This window comes from Phlebotomus papatasi, chromosome 1, assembly GCF_024763615.1.
Source record: "Phlebotomus papatasi isolate M1 chromosome 1, Ppap_2.1, whole genome shotgun sequence".
In the NCBI taxonomy this organism is placed as follows: domain Eukaryota; kingdom Metazoa; phylum Arthropoda; class Insecta; order Diptera; family Psychodidae; genus Phlebotomus; species Phlebotomus papatasi.
This window is the reverse complement of record NC_077222.1, coordinates 17,952,898-17,973,375: the sequence shown is the minus strand read 5'-3', so window position 1 is coordinate 17,973,375 and position 20,478 is coordinate 17,952,898. Positions and strand designations below refer to the sequence as shown.

At 34.1% G+C, this 20,478-nt stretch overlaps 5 protein-coding genes across 5 annotated transcripts; all 5 read left to right on the top strand.

Annotated features, from left to right (window-relative positions):
- The first annotated feature begins 129 nt into the window (after positions 1-129).
- Positions 130-2,055, top strand: LOC129798051 (L-dopachrome tautomerase yellow-f2-like). Its single transcript, XM_055841016.1, has 2 exons — positions 130-277; positions 359-2,055. The coding sequence occupies exons 1-2, from the start codon at positions 154-156 to the stop codon at positions 1,663-1,665; spliced, it is 1,431 nt and encodes a 476-aa protein (XP_055696991.1). The 5' UTR covers positions 130-153; the 3' UTR covers positions 1,666-2,055.
- Positions 2,056-2,204: 149 nt separating this feature from the next.
- Positions 2,205-4,891, top strand: LOC129798053 (L-dopachrome tautomerase yellow-f-like). Its single transcript, XM_055841017.1, has 2 exons — positions 2,205-2,342; positions 2,416-4,891. Exons 1-2 carry the CDS (start codon positions 2,219-2,221, stop codon positions 3,714-3,716), a joined length of 1,425 nt encoding a protein of 474 aa, XP_055696992.1. The 5' UTR covers positions 2,205-2,218; the 3' UTR covers positions 3,717-4,891.
- Positions 4,892-5,768: 877 nt separating this feature from the next.
- Positions 5,769-8,992, top strand: LOC129798066 (L-dopachrome tautomerase yellow-f2-like). The gene is made up of 2 exons (XM_055841033.1): positions 5,769-5,815; positions 5,885-8,992. The coding sequence occupies exon 2, from the start codon at positions 5,971-5,973 to the stop codon at positions 7,216-7,218; it is 1,248 nt and encodes a 415-aa protein (XP_055697008.1). The 5' UTR covers positions 5,769-5,815; positions 5,885-5,970; the 3' UTR covers positions 7,219-8,992.
- On the top strand, positions 8,909-12,323 carry LOC129799509 (L-dopachrome tautomerase yellow-f-like). Its single transcript, XM_055843460.1, has 3 exons — positions 8,909-8,954; positions 9,022-10,188; positions 12,181-12,323. The coding sequence occupies exons 1-3, from the start codon at positions 8,909-8,911 to the stop codon at positions 12,321-12,323; spliced, it is 1,356 nt and encodes a 451-aa protein (XP_055699435.1).
- A 1,481-nt stretch (positions 12,324-13,804) lies between these two features.
- Positions 13,805-16,652, top strand: LOC129799508 (L-dopachrome tautomerase yellow-f-like; the record flags this gene model as incomplete). Its single annotated transcript, XM_055843459.1, has 2 exons — positions 13,805-13,919; positions 15,406-16,652. Coding segments are annotated over 2 exons (1,362 nt in total), but the record flags the coding sequence as incomplete, so codon positions are not given.
- Positions 16,653-20,478: the final 3,826 nt, after the last annotated feature.

The following is a 20,478-nucleotide window of genomic DNA, read 5'->3' as shown; positions in this document are numbered from 1 at the left end:
AAATTCAGGATAGAATTTGTAATCTGAAGCCATAAATTTTTAAAGTTTGGTTAATCTGGTTAGAACCTATATACCTAAATATAGAAAATTCCAAGAATATAAATACGAAATCAATATCGAAGTTGTAGCCAGTTGATGTGTTAACATTCAACAATGAAGAAGGAGATTTTCTTTTTGGGATTTGTTTGGTATTTTTGTGTTGTTGGGGGATATGATAGAGGTATTGAAGAAATATATTACTGGCGTGAAGTGAACTATGAAAATCTACCTCTTAAAGGTGAAAGTTTTAAAAATTAAAATAATTTATATAAAACATATTGTGCTAAAATCTCAATAAATATTTCAATTCTTATGGCAGATGACACGTATATTGGACCATATCCCTATCACATTCCTATCAACAACAACGTCCTAGGAATAGCGTATCATGCTCAAAGTGGATTAATGGTGACCTCAGTTGCACGCCTACGTCCAGGAGTTCCATCTGCAATTAATGCCTTCTGTGTTGCCGATTACGATCAAGGAACTAGCCCTCATCTTTGGGGATTTCCTGATTACGAGAAGAACACATTGAAGGAAGAGTTTTACGCTGGTGGAGACCAAAGTCGGAAATTGAACAAGCAAGACAAGTACTCAGAGAACTATTACAATCACTACCAGGATAAATACTACAATGACTTCAGCATAATCTCATCATATCACCCAATTGTGGATGATCGTTGTAATCGTCTATTTGCCCTAGACACAGGAGTACTTCGTTATGGACCAAATGGACCAATTTACTATGTTCAAAATCCATCTCTTATTGTTTTTGAGCTACCACCTCATGGATGTGATACTAGATATTTCCCACTTAGTCGAAGGGTAGAATTTCCTAATCATTTATGGGAGGATCCAATAGGATTCCTCTACATCGCACTAGATTACCAGCCAAAAGGTTCTTGTGATGATCTCTTTCTCTATATTACAAATGTGTTTGATGCCAGAGTTATTGTCTACGACTATAAACGAGGGGATTTCTGGTACTTTGCGGATCCCTCATTTAGACCGTATATGGCAGAGGCTTATATGGTTTTTAACAAAAATTTTGAATACTATTTTCCCATCGCGGTCACAAATTTAGCTCTTGGATGGCAAGATAAGGATGGTGACAGGAATGCTTACTACGGTCCGGAAGCAAGTTTTGCGGAATATGTTGTATCCACTAAACTTCTGAAAAATTCCAAAAAAGCCCCTTATAAATACAAACCCGGAGAATTTGAACTTATCGGTTACAGCGGTTGTCGTTCTCAAACCTGCCGACAATTCTTTGATCTTTCTTCTGGAGTGTTATTTTTTGCGGAAATACAGTCAAATAGGGTTCGCTGTTGGAATACCCAACTACCTTTGAATCCGGATACAATTGGGGTTGTTATGGAATCAGATGTCCTACAATACGTTTCTGAGATTTTTGTAGATCCAGAAGGTTTTCTCTGGTTTCATTCTTGCCAACTTCCTCTACTTTTCCACAGTGAAATACCCCTTGATATAACCAAGAAAACCTCTAGGTCCTTCCGCGTGAGAGCAACGGATGCCATCAAGGGAACGGTGTGCGATCTTTCGAATAAGTACTACCGTAGTGAGTTTGAGTTTCCTTATAACAATGGAACTATCGAATATTTGTAATATTGCTTTATGATTTATTTTTATTCTAAACTTCAATATTTTTATTTTAATTGACCTTTCTTTTAATGCAACAAAACCTCGACACAGTTTAAGCCCTTTTCAATCTGAGATCTTTTTTGCGAAAGCTCAAAAAAGAAAACGAAAGATCTTGATGTCCAAAAAGAAATATTGCTTTAAATTAGTTATGCAAATTGGATAGAATCATTCACCGGATGACATCCAGTTTGGAATTCTGCTGTTTTTTTCTTTATATACTTTTGTAGATCGAGAAGTGAAGGTAAAAAAAAAGTGGAAGTAATTTGTCTTTTCATTCAAACTTTTTTATGAATATTGAGAAATATATAATTAATGGAATAAACTTAAATAAAAACACAATCAAAATAATACAAATGCTATTGTATAGTATGCTCGAATTTTCTATAATTATTGAGTTTATTCTTAAAATATCTTACTTTTGGAAAACCAGTTTAGTGAATTCAGTATCCCATGGGAACATTTCTGGAGTATAAATAAAAGATCTATGTGAAAGATCAGGTTAGTCGGTGTCTTGACAATGAAGAAGAACGTTTTCTTGTGGACATTTTTGAGTTGTTGGTTTGTTGTTGGAGGATATAACAATGGAATTGATTATTATTATTACTGGCGGGAAGTGAATTATGAAAATCTCCCACTCGCAGGTGATTATTTTTAATAAAATAATTTTAAAAAAATCCGTAGAAGTCTAACGAATTGATTTGTGCATAAATGCAGATGATACACAAATTGGACCATATCCCTACCACATTCCTTCCAACAATAACATCTTGGGCATTACATATCATGATCAAAGTGGACTAATGATAACTACAGTTGGTCGCCTACGCCCAGGAGTTCCATCGACCCTTAATGCCTTCTGTGTTGCTGAATACAACCAAGGAACAAGTCCTCATCTCTGGGGTTTTCCTGATTATGAGAAGAACACATTGAAGGAAGAGTTTTACGCTGGTGGAGACCAAAGTCGGAAGTTTAACAAGCAAGACAAATATTCAACGAACTACCACAATTACTACCAGAACAATAACTACAATGACTTCAGCATTATTTCGGTATATCATCCCATTGCGGATGATCGCTGCAATCGCCTATTTGCTGTAGATACCGGGCTTCTACGATATGGACCAAACGAACCAATTTACAATGTTCAAAATCCATCCCTTATTGTCTTTGACCTACCACCCCATGGATGTGAAACTCGATATTTCCCGCTGAGTCGAAGGGTAGAGATTCCTAGTCATTTATGGGATAATTCTTTTGGATTCCTCTATATCACATTGGATTATCAGTCTAAGGGTTCTTGTGACGATCTCTTTCTCTACATTACAAATGCCTTTGACTTTAGAATCATTGTCTACGACTATAAACAAGGGGATTTCTGGTACTTTGCGGATCCCTCATTTAGACCCTACATCGCTGAATCACACATGGTTTTCAACAAAAACTTCGAATACGATTTTCCTGTAGGTATCATTAATTTGGCTCTTGGATGGCCAGATAAATACGGTAACAGAAATGCATACTATGCTCCGGAATCAAGCTTTGCAGAATACGTTGTATCCACCAAACTCCTTAAAAATTCGAGGAAAGCTCCCTACAATCCTGGTGAATTTGAACTTATCGGTTACCGCGGATGTCGTTCTCAAAGCTGCCAGCAAATTTTTGATCAGTCTTCTGGTGTAATGTTCATTGCTGAAACACTGTTAAATAGAATTCGTTGTTGGAATACCCAACTACCCCTCAATCCTGATACAATTGCTACAGTATTTGAATCAGACGCCCTACAATACGTTTCGGAGATTTTTATGGATAATGAAGGATATCTTTGGTTACTTTCCTGCCAACTTCCTTTAGTCTTACATAGTGATGCCCCTCTTGATATATCTGATATCACTGCAAGTGTATTCCGCATAAGGGCGGCGGATGCCATCAAAGGAACGGTGTGCGATCTTTCGAATCAGTACTACCGTAGTGAATCCGGATTTTCTTATAACAATTCAACTTTAAAAGACTTGTAATTTTATTATACTTTAACACTAAACCTACCAAGACCAGGTCAAAGGACAATGGGCAAAAGTGGTCTATGGTGCAACCACCAATGAGACCTATATCATTGGATAGGCATTTGTAAAGGTAACAATTTTTGTTCGGGATCAAAGCTCTTGATCATGTGGGAAAAGTTCTAGTCTAGAGCATAAAAACTATTTTCGTAGAAGAAAAATAATCACTTATTCGAAATATGCGCATTTATATTGTCTTTTTTTAAGAAAATACATAAATTGCAACATAAAATGTATTAAATGATTGCATATGCATATTCTCAAAATAGACATAAAACCATGTATCTTTACAATGCATAACATGCGTAAAAGGACATTGAAACTTAAGGGCTCAAAGTCAAAACGTGAAACTTTATATCTCCTCAGATATTTATTAATTGAATTTAATCAATGAATATTCAATCGAAAGGTCTCGAAAAATCCTACAAAATGGCGGAATAGATAAATTCACAAATTGACCGCAAGGGACTCTCCAGGTTATTAAAGTTTTCAAATAATAGGAAAAGTTTTAAGTTTTTAACACTAACCGATTTTAATGATCTTATAATCTGTATGTATGATATTGTGTTATGGAGAGATATGGCCCCATTGTATTCATCGATTTCAGTAGAATCATTATACATATTTTGACTTATTTTTGTGACTGTGATTTATTTATTTATTTTCTTTTTAAATTGTAATCAGATTTTATATGACTGAATAGCCTTTCAAAAACCTTGTTTCCATGCCGAGTTTCAACTTTCTATCTTTTCTAAGAGAGGAGTAATAGTGGAAAAAGTCCTCATTTTGTATGGGGGTTACAAGAAGGAGTGGAGGGGGAAGAAACCTTTATACATGGTTAAAGAGCCTTCGATAAACCTTGATCTCATATCAAGTTTCAGATTTCTACGTCTTCTCAGAGGAAAGTTATAATGAAAATAGTCCAGATTTTGTACGGGGGTTACAGGAAGGAGGGGTGGGAAGAGGGGGTAGTATCCATGGATAAATAGCTGAAGTCATACATTGACTCCATACCGTATTTCATGAAGATCCCTTTGGCTGATGTTGAGTAATTTGATGTTAAAATAGTATTTTTTCGAAAGGATAAAGGCGTTTTTACAAGGACTCCCGGCGAATATCGTCCTGGGTCTCGGTAGTTTGTCATACTACAACATTACCTAAAATGCGCCTAGTCCTATCTGTGGTCGCTACATAGACCAACTCCCATACATTTTTGCCCAATGTCCTTTACCGGTTTAAAATTAACACATATTTAAACCGGTACAATATCAGTATCAAATTTTATGAATTTTTTAAAATATGCATGTAAAATATTTTTCAGTGTATAAATTTTAATTTTTGTTCTTTTCCAAGACAAATTTGTTGAGTATCCTACCCTACCGGGGTATGTCATTTGACCGAAAAACGAGCAAAAATGGTTGGTAGGTTTAGTGTTAATATAATTTCTTTTCTTCGATATATTGGAACAATGGAAAGTTTATGTTAATTTTTGAAAGAAAAACATTTTAAATTTCATCCCATTTTAATCAAAGATCTTGGATTTCGCATTAGCAAAAAATATGCAAATTTGCTAAAAATTGACTCTTCATGGTTTCTGTTCCTCCTTATTCTCCATAAGTTCGTTGCCTCTTTTCAATTTCTTGAGATTCAGAAGTGTAAGTATAAAAGTGAGAAGTTATATAAATTTTGAACTTTGCTTGCAGACTTTCTTATGTACATAGGAATATTCCATGTATAACGCAAAAAAGAATAAAATTTTGGAGACACATAATGAGAAATTTATTGTATATACTCAAATTCAATTTAATGAATTTAAATCTTAAGAATTAAATTCGCTTTTAAAGAACCTGTTTAATCTAATATCTCCTGAAAAATATTCCAGAGTATAAATATAAAGGAAATGCAAAAGAACTGATCAGTTGGTGTTTTAACAATGAAGAAGAACGTTTGTTTGTGGACATTTTTGATTTTATATTTTGTTGTAGGAGAATCTAAATATGACGTGGATAGTCATTATTACTGGAAGAGAGTGAATTATGAAAATCTTCCTCTTGCAGGTGAATACTAATAAAATGTTGAGAATATTACGAAAAAGTCAGTGATTTTCTTTAATGTTTGAAATGCAGATGATACGTACATTGGACCATACCCTTATCATATTCCATCGAATAATGATGTCCTTGGATTGGGATATCATGCTCAAAGTGGATTAATGTTAGTTACAGTTGCTCGTTTACGCCCAGGAGTACCGTCTAATCTTAATGCTTTCTGTGTTGCTGATTACGGCAAGGGTACAAGTCCTAAACTCTGGGGATTTCCTGATTTCAAGAGGAATACTTTAAAAGAATACTTTTATGAGAAAAGTTATAGAACTAGGAAGTTGACCAAGAGGCACGACACGTATTCAGCCGGATATTACAATCACTTCTACGGAGAACAGCAAGATTCTCAAGAAGATGTCAGAATTGCCAATACCAACAACTACTTTCATGATTTCAGCATTATTTCAGTATATCATCCAATTGTTGATGACCGGTGCAATCGTCTGTTTACTCTAGATACCGGAGTTCTCTCTTACGGACTAACTGTGACCTACAATGTTAAGAATCCATCAATTACTGTCTATGAGCTACCATCAAATGGATGCACTAGTCGTAAATTTCCTGTAATCCGTCGAGTAGATATTCCCAATCATTTGTGGCAGTTCCCCGTTGGATTCGTTCACATTGCATTAGACTACCAATCTAGAGGTTCTTGCGATGATCTCTTTTTGTACATTACAAATTGCTTTGATAACAGCATCATTGTCTTTGACTACCTACGTGGAGATTTCTGGTCATTTACCGATTCCTCAATGAAGCCCATTGCTGCTCAAGCCTCGATGGTCTTCGGTAAATCCTTCAATTATGAATTTAACTTTGGAATTATGAATGTAGCTCTCGGATGGCCAATAGACAAAGCTGGAAATCGTAAAGCTTACTATGCTGCTGGAGCAAGTCTTGGGGAATACGCAGTCTCTACTAAACTCCTTAAAAACTCCAAAAAAGCCCAGAACAAATACAGTGAGGACGATTTTCATTTCATCGGCTACCGTGGATGTGATTCTCAAATTGATCGTCAAGTTTTTGATCACTCGACTGGTGTGATGTTCTTTGGAGAGATGCAATCTAACAAAATTCGCTGCTGGAATACCAAACTACCTTTGAATCCGGATACAATTGGGGTTGTTATGGAATCAGATGCCCTTCAATACATTTCGGAAATTTTTGTGGATTCAGAAGGTTATCTTTGGTGCCATTCATGCCAACTTCCCATAGTTTACCTCAGTGATAGCCCTCTTAATACTAAGAAGATAAACTCCAGGACTTTCCGTATGAAGGTATTGGATGTTATCAAAGGAACTGTTTGTGATGTATCGAATTACAAATTGGAAGGGGATTTCTATTTGGAGGATGAATAAATATTCATATATAGTGCTTGTGTAGGGGAATGTAGGCATGGTTCGCACAGAGTGAGCCTTCAAAAAATTACTCTGACTCAAAAATGACTGGTTAATAAATGGTAAAAAAAATTACTCCTAATTGGAATCTTAAAAATTAGTCATATTAGCGTCGAATTTTGGTCACAGCATTACTCAAGATTGAATTAGTAATATAATAGTTATTTTACGGTTCTAAAATTTACTCTACCATGCAGTAACAAAAGCGACTCCAAATGACGGTATTTTTTCGTACAAAAAATGACGCGCCAAAAACAATGCATATTTGGCGTTCTTCTCTAGCGCATAGGTACGAAATCGACGTACACATTTTGAATGACAACGTTAAGTACACTTCACAACTTTGTATTGCACTACCACCGTAGACACTATTTTCTCAACAATTCATCACATTTTCCATCGTTTTCTACTACGTTTTATGTACATTTCTCTAATTTTTCCCTAATTCACTACATACATTTGCGAAGATTTTTGCCGTTCGCCTATTGCTGAATGAGCCATCCTACATGTCGAAAATTTCCCCCATTGGATGGCAGCAACACAAAAAAATCTTTTAAAATTTTCACTAAATAGGTCTTTTCGACACAAAATTTTAATCACAGGACACTCCAGAGACTGGAGCAAACTCCTAAATGACAAAATTTCATTTTGCAAAAAAAATGTTTGTGTGTTTATCATGCAAAAAATTGCCTAATTTTCACTTAACTTCTGTCGGCACTGTACTTTTTCGAATCACAATACACATCTCTGCTGAAAGAGCTTTTCCACCCCAATGTACACTATTATATTGTTGAGTAAACACGCGAAAATATCAATTACTTTGCGAATTCACAGCTCTGAATAGTTCTATTTGCCATTTGACAAGTGAAATTTCCCCTCAGACATACCCAGCGAGGAGAAGAATTTTTATTAGTACACTGGAAGTCGGCGTCATATTTTAGTCGTAGGCGGGTAATTTCAGAGTTATTATGACACCAAATGACTTCCGTAATTACCGTCATATTATTTCCCACTTTCCGTCATTCGACTCTCTGACGACCGTCATAGGACCCGTTTTTAGAATCCAGAATACATACATCCAACGGTGATCTTACTCCAAATTGCTATTTGGGCGTCTCATGAGCTTAATAATTATTATCTATCTTATGGCTAAGAAATGACGAATTAGCTCATAAAGAGAAAATTTGAAAATTTCACTCTGTGCAAACCATGCCAACATTCCCCTAATGTTTTAAGCTTGCGTTGTCCGATGAAATATTGAAATTAGAAAAAAGGTAGTGCTCAAGACAAAAATTAGCGGATTCAAACATGTTATCATTAATCAAATGTTTTTTTCTTATACCGAATAAAAATCTAGAAGAGGAAAGCTTTTTGAAGACGTTGGTCTTGCCATAGACATTATTTTAAATTATGCAAATTGAAAGACACAAAAGACAGAATAAACATTTTAAAACGCGTTTAAAATTCTAATTTAGAAAGTAAAATTATTAGATTCTGGAAGAGTTTTGTGGTATAAAAGAGTGAGAAATGCTAAAAAGAAAGTCAGTTTTGTGAAGTTCTTGAAATAGAAATGAAGAGGTTTCTAGTGGTTTTTGTTCTCTTACCAAATATAATATTAGTTTATGGCAATAAAAAAGATGAACTGGAACAAATGTATTACTGGAGAGAAGTGATTTATGAAGATCTTCCATACGATGGTGAAAATTAAATAAAAAAAAAATAAAGTAAAATAAAATGGATTGGAATTTATTTTAATTTTTACAGACAATTATATGATCGGAAAATATCCATATCATATACCAGCTAACAATGATATCCTTGCATTGGGATACCATGCTCAAAGTGAATTAATGTTAGCTACAGTTGGGCGTATTCGTCCTGGAGTTCCATCAACACTCAATGCCTTTTGCGTGTCTGATTATGAAAAGGGCACGAGCCCCCATATTTGGGGCTTTCCTGACTACGAAAGGAACACCTTGAAGACGTCATTTTATGGTGACAGAGACGATGCCCGGCTTCTAAGGAGAAAAAATAAATATTCCGCTGGATATTTTAATCATTTCTACAGCAATTATGCAACTCCACAGAACTCTAAAGAGGATTTCAGTCTTATAGAAATTTACGGTCCTTTAGTGGACAATCGTTGTAACCGTCTATTCGTCATTGACGTTGGAATCATCCGCTATGGCGCTACGGAAGTCTATCAACCACAGAATCCAGCACTAATTGTCTTTGAATTGCCACCCCATGGATGCGAAACCCGAAAATTCCCAGTGATCCGACGTGTTGAACTTCCCCAACACGTTTGGAAGAATCCTTTAGGCTACATGTTCAATACCTTGGATTATAAGCCGAAAGGAACTTGTGATGATGTTTTTATGTACTCCAACAGTCTCTTTGACAATAACCTCCTCGTATATGATTACAAAAATAATGAATTCTGGGCTTTCGATCACCCCTCAATGCGACCTATCACTGTTGAATCTAACCTTTTCTTGGCTCCGGATTACCAGTGGCAACTTCCAATGGGAATTGTGAATGTGGCTCTTGGATGGCCAGATAAAAAGGGCAATCGGAATGCTTACTATTTCCCAGGAGCAAGTACAGGAGAATATGTTGTATCAACCAAAGTCTTAAAGGATCGAAAACGAGCCCCTATAAACTACCATCCTGAAGACTTTTCCCTAATTGCATACCGTGGATGTGAATCACAAGCCATTAAGCAAGTGTTTGATGAAGAAACTGGTGTGATGTTTTTCGGTGAGATGCAATCAAAGAGAGTCCGATGCTGGAATACCCAACTACCCCTAAATCCTGATACGATAGGGACTGTATTTGAATCAGACATCATTCCTTTTATTGCAGACCTCTTCATAGATCCATATGGATATCTCTGGTTTCATTCTAATCGTCTTCCTCTTATGTTCACAAGTAATATTCCGCTCGATATAACCGATATCAACTCCAGAACTTTCCGTATAAAGGTTTCAGATGCAATTAAAGGAACAGTTTGTGACACATTTAACTTTTATAGTGAAGATGTAGTTGATAAATATGATTATTAAATGGAAAATGCTAAAAATTATCTATAAATAATGTATAATGAAAAAATTATACTACAAGAAAGTGACAAAACCTTATTTTAATAACAGCTAATTGATTTTTTTGATCGATAAGAATACTTTTTATTATGATTTATCATAAGCGTCTTGTAATATATTGCTTCTATATTCTTGAGAAATATAATACTATGATAATGTTGTGTTTAGATCAGCACGTCGCTTTTATCAGTTATTGTCGTAAAACGTTTTAAAGATATGATTGTATATTTAAAATATTTTAATATAATATATATAAATATTTGATTAAAAAGCCAAAAGAAAAACATTTTTTACTTTTCGTTTTGTCCGAGTGGTGGTTGAAGTATTTTATGTCCAAAATTCGAAGTTCCGTAGATGCAAATGACTTTGTTCTCCGTAGATGATTTTTCCCCCGTCCTGTTTGTAAGCTTTTCTTTAATTCTAGAACTTAAGGATGGTCTTTACCGATCCGATCTACCATGTCTGACCAATGAGGACCATATTCTTACAATTTAGAATTAAAGAAAAGTTTACAATCAGTAGGTGGGGGGCGAATTTTACCCTCAACAGTTCGTAAGCTTTTCTTTAATTCTAATTTTTAAAAATGGTCCTCACCGATTAGACAGAGTAGATCGGATCGGTAAAGACCACCATTAATACCTAGAATTAGAGAAAAGCTTACGAACAGGAAGGGGTCAAAATCACCCACGGACCACAAAGTATCTACGGTACTTTGAATTTACAACAGAAAATACTTCAGTCACCACACCACGCGAACAAAACGAAAAGCAAAAATATTTTTCTTTTGGTTCTCTAATCTGCTTCGAATGTCTCTTCTATTGACAAAACTCCAACTGTGAACACACAAAATTAATTATTCACAAGAATTTTTAATACAAATGTAGAGCGCACAGCCTATTTGACACATGTCAACCCAGTCGGCGACTGTAACCCAGCAATACTGATCCTTTATTTTTTGACACGTCCAACACCTACCATCCTTAGGGATACTGAATGGTTGCTTTGGGGCTCTTACTGATAGGTAACTGTTCTCAGTTTTCACTGACTGGGATCAGTCCACACGTGTACGATTCACTCTCATGACGGGAAAAATGGGTGACACCTACAGTTTTCTAATTAACCATTTATAAGTTTTCAATTTTATTTAGGTGAACCGTGTGAGCCCACACTGAGAAAAAAAGAGGGTGCGATTAACTTTTTTTCCTCGTAGCTTTAACATTTTTTAAGTGTGAAAATATATCAACATTTTTTATTGTTAATTTAATACATTTTAAAGTGTAAAATTAACATGAAAAAGGGTAACTTTAACCCACAATACACCTAAAAAGCATAATATTTACATCGATTTCATATCAATATTGCAGGGTAAAATTAACATTTCTATAATATTATTTTAACTATTTCGAATTTCTCTCAGTCAATGCAATGACGGGTTACACAAACAACTCTTTAAAAATTTCAGAAAAACTCATACAACGTTTGATGATGCAAACGGCGATATTTATGTAATTTTCCAGTTGATTCAGGATATCAATAAATTTTACAGAAACATTCTGGTTTACTTGACCAAGCAGACAAATACGCACTTCTAAAACTAATAAATTGTCCAGGTCTTAAACATTTTCAATACAATAAAATAATTTATTCAAATTTATGGTAGAATTTTTTCTTTGGACCTTTCCCAGAAAAACCTGCTGAAGATTCTGGAATATGCTTGGGGTATAAAAGTGCGAAACAAGCGTGAAAAGAGGCCATTTAATAAAGTATTTTACAATGAATTGGAACATCTTAGTTTTTCTAAGTTTTTTCTGTGTCACTGAAGGGTATAAGAACTATGAAGTGGAAGAAATGTACTACTGGCGAGATGTGCATTACGAGGGCTTACCTCTCGATGGTAAATTGAGGAGCCCGGAGCATGAACTGGGTTTACATTTTGCACGAGCCAAAGCTGCGTTCCCATTTTAACGAGGAAGAATTGGGAATAAGAACTTTCGGTGGCAGAATTGTGAAAAGAATTTTAGGGAGCTAGAAATGGGATTGACTATCGGTGTGAGTTTGCTATATGTATTGGTGTCGCTTCTCTGTCGCATCTCTCCATGATTAGATGGGAGGCTGAAACAATATCTATACGGTACTTCTCATTCTCTATCGACAAAGATTATTTTGCACCATTTCGATTGAAAATATATTTTTCTGATTATTTTTCCTAAAATGATATGAACCAAATTTATTTTCTCAACAAAAAAAAAGTATGTAGAGTTGCTTTCGTTTTGAAGGGCTTTTTTTACAGGAATGAAAAAAAAATGTTTTTATGTAAGAACAAAACAATTTTATGATAAAATTTAGATCCTCATAAATCTTCTAAGAATTTTTTTTTTTGTGATATGAGGCCATTTAGCCACAAAAAAGTTCTCTTATATATTGGGATATATACAAGAAACATCAATAATTCAATTGGAATATCAAAAAAAAAAAAACAATTCTTAACCCTTTAAGGAGAACTCGTGACTCATAGAGAAAATAATTTTACCTGACTACCTAAAGTTATTTCTTTCTAATGTTTGTACGTAATTGTATTGTAGAAGGTTGAAGGAATCTGGAATAGTTTTTTTTTTCAAATCTACAGCTATTTCCTATATAATAAATATTTAAGCTCAAAAGTGACGAATTCTTAAATTACTGTATTGATGAATGTTTTTTATAATTTTTTTATTAACAAGTTTTTTTTAACAAAGACCTTATAGGAATAGAAAGTACAATACTCATACATCATATTTTTCATTAGAGTGAAAATTTATCATTCATTGATATTTTCAGAAAAAATACTTAATTTTTTGGGCTATTTTTGTCCCTATATCGTCAATAGAGGTAAGAAAACTACCCAATCCGACGCTGTTGGATTTTCCAAGGTTAGATGTAAGACTTTTTATTGTTTTTCTTTGTCGATTTTATTTTTATTGTTGATTTTCCGTCAGTAAAAAGTGTCTCGTCCTTAAAGAGTTAAACAATTTGTGAAAGTTTTCACGGGAAAAAATTATAATTTACGTAAAACTCTTATGGCATCTATACTAGAGAAATTTATGTCCATATTTGACAGGTTTTCTTACACAAGCGTAGGGAATTTGGTTCAATATAGACATAAATTGGAAAAATCTCCAAAACATGAACCATATGTCAACAAAATTTTTGAAGTTCAGTCGTCTCACGGACTATTTTATTTCACCCGGATGAAGAGCCCACGAATACCCTTTTGAGGAAGAGATACTTTTCACTGACCAAAAATCAACAAAAATGAAACCGGTAAACAAAATCAATGAATCGTCTTACCTTTGAAAATCCAATAGAATCTGATTCGGTGTATGTTTTGCTTCTATGGACGACAGAGACAAAAACAGCCCAAAAATATTTTTTCTGACAATATCAATGAATGATAATTTCCGCTCTAACGAAAAATAATATGCATAGTTATTGTACTTTCTAGTGGCCAGAGATTTTTGCTTAAAAAATTTTGGAAATATCAAAAAATATTAAAATTCGTTCATAAATGCAGTAATTTGAAAATTCCTCACTTTTGAGCTTAAAATTTTCTATATACACTTGCGTTTAAAATAATAGAATCATCCATGAAAATCCTATATTTTAACCTTTGCGATTTTTTACCAATTCATGGGAACAATCTTGATATAGCAATGCTCAAATAATTACTGAACATTTTTTATTTTTTACTGATCACCTTTTTTTGTTTTTTACTGCTCATTATTAATTTTTTGCTGACCACTTTTTATTTTTTTACTGATAATTTTCAATTTTTTGCTGCTAATTTTTAATTTTTTACTGCTTTTTTTGCTGACCACTTTCAATTTTTTACTAATCAACTCAAATATTTCCACTGATCGATTCTAAGCTTTTACTGACCAAACTTATCTTATTACTGACCAAATTTTACTTTTTACTGAAAAAATTCAATATTTTTACTGTTAATTTCGAATTATTTGCTGATAAAATTTAATTTTTTGCTGCCCATTTTTAACTTTTTACTGCTCATTTATTTTTTCCCATTTCTTATTTATCCTAATCTTTTTACGTAAAGACTGTATATCTGTACCAAATACTTTATTAACACAATTTTTTAGTTTTCATAAATTTACTTTACGGATATTTGTGGCATTAATGCCTAAAAATGATCAAAAATACAGGAATATAATGAATTTTAAAACAAAAGTAAGTTTCAGGCAAAATTTTCAGAAAAAATGAAGGCGCGCTATTTAAAACTCATAAAATTACAAAAACGCTTAGTTTTAAAAGATAGGAATATTGAATAATTATAATTTTTATTGACAATAGGCATTACATTTTCTAAAAAAAAAATAAAGCATGATCACGTATAAAGATTGATATTGTAACATAAAAACATCAAATTGGGGAAATTTCTGAAGTGTGCTATTAATGTTGCCGCCACTGTATATATACCAATATATAAGAGAAATTTTGTGGCTAAATGGCCTCATATCACAAAAAAAAAATTCTTAGAAGATTTATGAGGATCTAAATTTTATCATAAAATTGTTTTGTTCTTACATAAAAACATTTTTTTTTCATTCCTGTAAAAAAAGCCCTTCAAAACGAAAGCAACTCTACATACTTTTTTTTTGTTGAGAAAATAAATTTGGTTCATATCATTTTAGGAAAAATAATCAGAAAAATATATTTTCAATCGAAATGGTGCAAAATAATCTTTGTCGATAGAGAATGAGAAGTACCGTATAGATATTGTTTCAGCCTCCCATCTAATCATGGAGAGATGCGACAGAGAAGCGACACCAATACATATAGCAAACTCACACCGATAGTCAATCCCATTTCTAGCTCCCTAAAATTCTTTTCACAATTCTGCCACCGAAAGTTCTTATTCCCAATTCTTCCTCGTTAAAATGGGAACGCAGCTTTGGCTCGTGCAAAATGTAAACCCAGTTCATGCTCCGGGCTCCTCAATTGTTTGATAGAAATTAAAATATGACAAAGTGAAGAGTGAAATAAAATTTTGCAGATAACACCTTGATCGGAAAGTATCCCTATCACATCCCTAGCAACACCGATATCCTCGGAGTTGGTTATCATGCAAATAGTGGACTAATGTTGACTACAGTTGGAAGAATTCGTCCAGGAGTTCCATCAACCCTTAATGCTTTCTGTGTGGCGGATTACGAAAAAGGAAGTAGTCCTCATATTTGGGGATTTCCTGACTATAATAAGAATACATTGAAGGCATATTATTACGATGACAATAGTGCTTACTATGCTCGGAATTTAAGCAGGAAGGAAGGAGGCTATTCTCCAGGATATTACTACTCTTACAGTGATTACGATTTTTCTATAATTTCGGTATATCATCCAAATGTTGATGATCAGTGCAATCGTCTTTATGTTGTGGATACTGGTGTGCTTTCTTATGGAGTCAGTGAGCTTTACAATGTTCAAAATCCTGCAATAATTGTTTTTGATTTACCTTCAAATGGATGTCAAACGAGACATTTTCCAGTGATTCGGCGGATAGAGATTCCCATAAGCTTTTGGAAAAATCCTGTTGGATTTGTATTCATCGCAATCGACCATCAAGCAAAGAAATCCTGCGATGATGTCTTCTTGTACATCACGAATACATTCGACAGCAGCTTAACTGTCTACGACTATAAGAAAGGAAGTTTTTGGACATTTTCCAGCCCTTCAATGGGACCTATCATTGCTGAATCTAAAATGGTTTTTAACAATTACTTCCATTATGAATTCATACTTGGAATTATGAATGTGGCTCTCGGATGGCAAGATAAGAAGGGAAATAGAAACGCATATTTCGCGCCTGGAGCTGGTTTTGCAGAAAATGTCGTTTCTACTAAAGTCCTAAAAACCTCCCCGAAAACTTCTTTTAAGTACAACTTCGAGGATTTTCTCCAAATTGGATATCGAGGATGCAAATCGCAAACTTTTAAGCAAACATTTGACCTTTCAACTGGCGTCATCTTCTTTGCAGAAATGCAGTCAAAACAAGTGCAATGCTGGAACACCAATTTACCATTAAATCCTGATACGATTGGTGTTGTTTATGAATCAGAGGCATTAGCCTTCGTTTCTGAGATATTTGTAGATTTTGATGGATATCTCTGGTTCCATTCCTGCCACCTTCCACTCACATTCCTCAGTGATATTGCTCTAGATATGACTAATTTTACACCAACAACGTTCCGGATAACAGTTTCTGAAGCCATTAAGGGGACAGTATGCGATTTGTATTATTAAATTAAATATTTTACTGTTCAAATGCAATGTTACAATCCATTCTACTTCACCTAAAAACCTTCTGAAAGGAAATTCGTATTTGTACTCTAAAAGTGTATATTTTCGAAAAAATGTCGCATTTCCCGGGCACAACTTTGAAAAAACGATACCTTAACAGTTCATTATGTATTTAATAATTTAAAGAAGGTCGGAGAGTGAGGAATAAGGTTTGGAAACTTTAATTCTCTCATCCTTAAGTTCATTCAGTAAGAACACAAAAAAAACTAAGCAGCAAAAATTTGGAAAAATTTCGAAATTGTAAATACAATTACACTTCGAAATGTTTTTCGTATCATCACTTGACTATTTTTTTTATTTCGAGACTTCTTAAATAATAGTTATTAGGGTAAGTGTGCCAAATTTCGGCATAGTTGCATGCAAGCGTCAAAGTCTCAAGTTTGAAATGCAATATTTTAAATACAAATTGATTTTTTTATTCTTTCTTCTGAAAGAGTGTTGCTTGGAGCCTTGTAAAGAGTTTACCGTCTTTATTTACTCTAAAATCATTCTTAATACATTTTAAAATGAATAAAAATATAGACATAGCTTTGGTACCCTATTTCGGCCACCTTCATTCTCATAGTTCCTTGCCCTTCAGGAATTCTTCCAATATCTTTTTCACGTCATCTCGTTTGTCGAAGCTACATTTTTTGTTATTCTTTTGCGTTGTATAATCTCTAGAGTACGTAAAGTCTAAAAGTTCATGGAAATTCGAGGACCAAAAAAGGTGGCCAAAATTGCAAGCTGACCGGAATTTGGCACACTTACCCTACCTCTTTTTTGAATTTTCCAAATAAATTGTATACGATTTACGAGTAAGATTCAGAATGTAGAATCACAGCGCTTCTCTTTTGATCACTCATTTGAAATTAATTGCTTGTACCATATCTATAGATTTAAACCGTGGAGTAATAAAACTGATAGTAAAAGAATTTTATGATGTGAAGTTTTATTCAAAAAACGGTATTCTCTTAAAGTAATTTACAAGCAAATTTTAGATATGTTTCCTCTATTCTACAAAACTTGTTTCAGATTGATTTTCGCAGTATAAAAGCACACACAAAATTTTGAAAGAAGTCAGTTATTTTTTAGCACCTCAATATGAAGAAAGTTATTCAATTTTGTATTGTTCTACCTTTATTCTGTGTTATTGGTGGAGTTAAGAACAATGGAGTGGAAGAAATGTATTACTGGCGGGAAGTGATGTACGAGAATCTTCCTCTTGATGGTGAAATAAATTAAGGAAACAAACAAGAACGAATAAAAAAATTATTACCCTTTTCTAGATAATGCAATGATCGGAAAATATCCCTATCACATCCCAACTAACAACGACGTCTATGGCGTTGGTTATCATGCAAAAAGTGGATTAATGATAACTAATGTTGGTCGAATTCGTCCAGGAGTACCATCAACTCTCAATGCTTTCTGTGTGGCCGATTACGAAAAAGGAAGTAGTCCTCATTTTTGGGGTTTTCCTAACTACGAAATGAATACTTTAAAGGCGTCATTTTATGAAGGAACTACTGATTATTCACGTTCTCGAAGCTTCAGGAGAAAAGCTCAAAAGTATTCTGCCGGATATTATAATCACTTTTATGGAAACTACAATCCTCTTGAAGATTTCTCAATAGTGTCTGTATACCGTCCGAACATTGATGACGTGTGTAATCGACTTTATGTTATGGATACCGGATTGCTTCATTATAGTGCAACTGAAGTGTACAATGTCCAGAATCCAGCGCTCATTGTTTTTGATTTACCCTCAAATGGATGCCAAACACGAAAATTTCCAGTGATTAGAAGAGTCGAAATACCTAATCATTTGTGGAACGATCCTACTGGTTTCTGCTACATCACCCATGATCATCAACCAAAGGGTTCTTGTGACGACGTCATACTGTATATTGCAAATTCCTTCGGTGACAACTCTTTAACGGTCTATGACTATAAAAAAGGAAGTTTCTGGACTTTTAATAATTCCCTCTTTCAATCCTATTGCTGCGGAATCGAAAATTGTCTTTAATTATCACAATTACGAGCTTCCAGTTGCAATTGTAAATGTGGCTTTGGGATGGCCAGATAAAAATGGGAATCGAAATGCTTACTACTTCCCTGCAGCAAGTACTGGAGAGTATATTGTTTCAACCGAAGTGTTGAAGGACCGCAAACGTGCACCATCAAACTACAACCCAGGAGATTTCTCTTTAATTGCATACCGGGGATGTGACTCCCAAAGTTTCAAACAAGTTTTCGATTCATCTACTGGTGTAATGTTTTTCATTGAAATGCAATCGCACAGACTTCGATGCTGGAATACCCAATTACCACTCAATCCCGATACGATTGGTGTAGTTTTTGAATCCGATGCATTGCAATTTGGTGCAGACCTCATGTTAGATGAGGAGGGATATCTCTGGTTTCACACTTCTCATCTTCCAGTTAGCTTTCTTACTGATGTCCCTCTTGATTTAACTAACATAAACTCTCGAACTTATCGTGTAAAGGCATCTGAAGCTATTAAAGAGACTATATGTGATCCTGGCTATGGATTCAGTAGAAGATTTTTTTACTAGAAATTATGAGTAAAATAAGTAATTAAATGTATCCACAATTTCTTTAATAAACTTTATTTACGAAACTGAAGATTTTCATATGAAACAAAATTTTCTGTCTCTCGTGGCCCGAATATGTATAGGCGGTTGAAAATGGTTAAAAATGATGATGAACATTTTTTTGATGTGATTTTTTTTTATTTGTGAAGCAGTATTGTGGAGCCAGTTTCAAGATTTTTGGGAGACATATTTTTGCTGTTTTTGCAGAATAAAGGGGGGGCGGCAAAGCGACCTATGCTTTGCGAAATACTCGAACTCGTGTTTTCGATGTTATACAATACCTCAAAAATAAAAAAAAAAATAAATTAACAAATGCAAAGAAAATCCTACGACGTGTTTTTGAGCAATCTGCTTTCGAGTAAACGGGAAGGGTGAAGGAAAAATATAGATAATACTTGTTAAAGATATGAAGACTAACTTATGGAGAGGTCCTTCGAAAGTCCCAAGTCTCTATCTCTGACCTTTTGGACTGTAGAAATGATAACTTATACATGGATAGACTGACAAACAGCGAGACATAATTTCTCAGTAATCTTCTGAAACACGAAGATTTTGTCCCTGACTCAGATCCTTGAATTTTGAACAACATGATCTGTCCAAACCGTCCAAACAATCGTTGCAAAAGCATTTTTCAAGGTACAGTATCAGATAAAATTCTCAAGCATATTTATTCTTCGAAGAATTTTTCGTATCATCATTTGACCATATTTTCATTTCAAGATTTCTTCAATAGTCGTTATCTCTTGAATAAATAAATTGTATACGATTTACAGGTAAAATTCAGAATGTAGAATCTCAGCGCTTTCTTTTGATCACACTTTTAAAATTAATTGCTTGTACCTTATCAATGGATTTAGGCCTTGGAGTAATAAAATTGATGGTAAAAGAATTTCATGATGTGTATTTTTTGGGAGAAAAACGTATTTTATAAAAGTGATTTACATAAAAAAATATGAATTCTTTTCTCCATAATCACTTTTACAAAACTCGTCGCAGATTGAATTTTTCAGTATAAAAGCACACACAAAACTTTAGAAGAAGTCAGTTTTGTTGTGGCACCTCAAGATGAAGAAAGTCATTTTATTTTGCGTGTTTGTAGCTTTATTCTGTGCTATTGGTGGAGTTAAGAACAATGGAGTGGAAGAAATGTATTATTGGCGGGAAGTGATGTA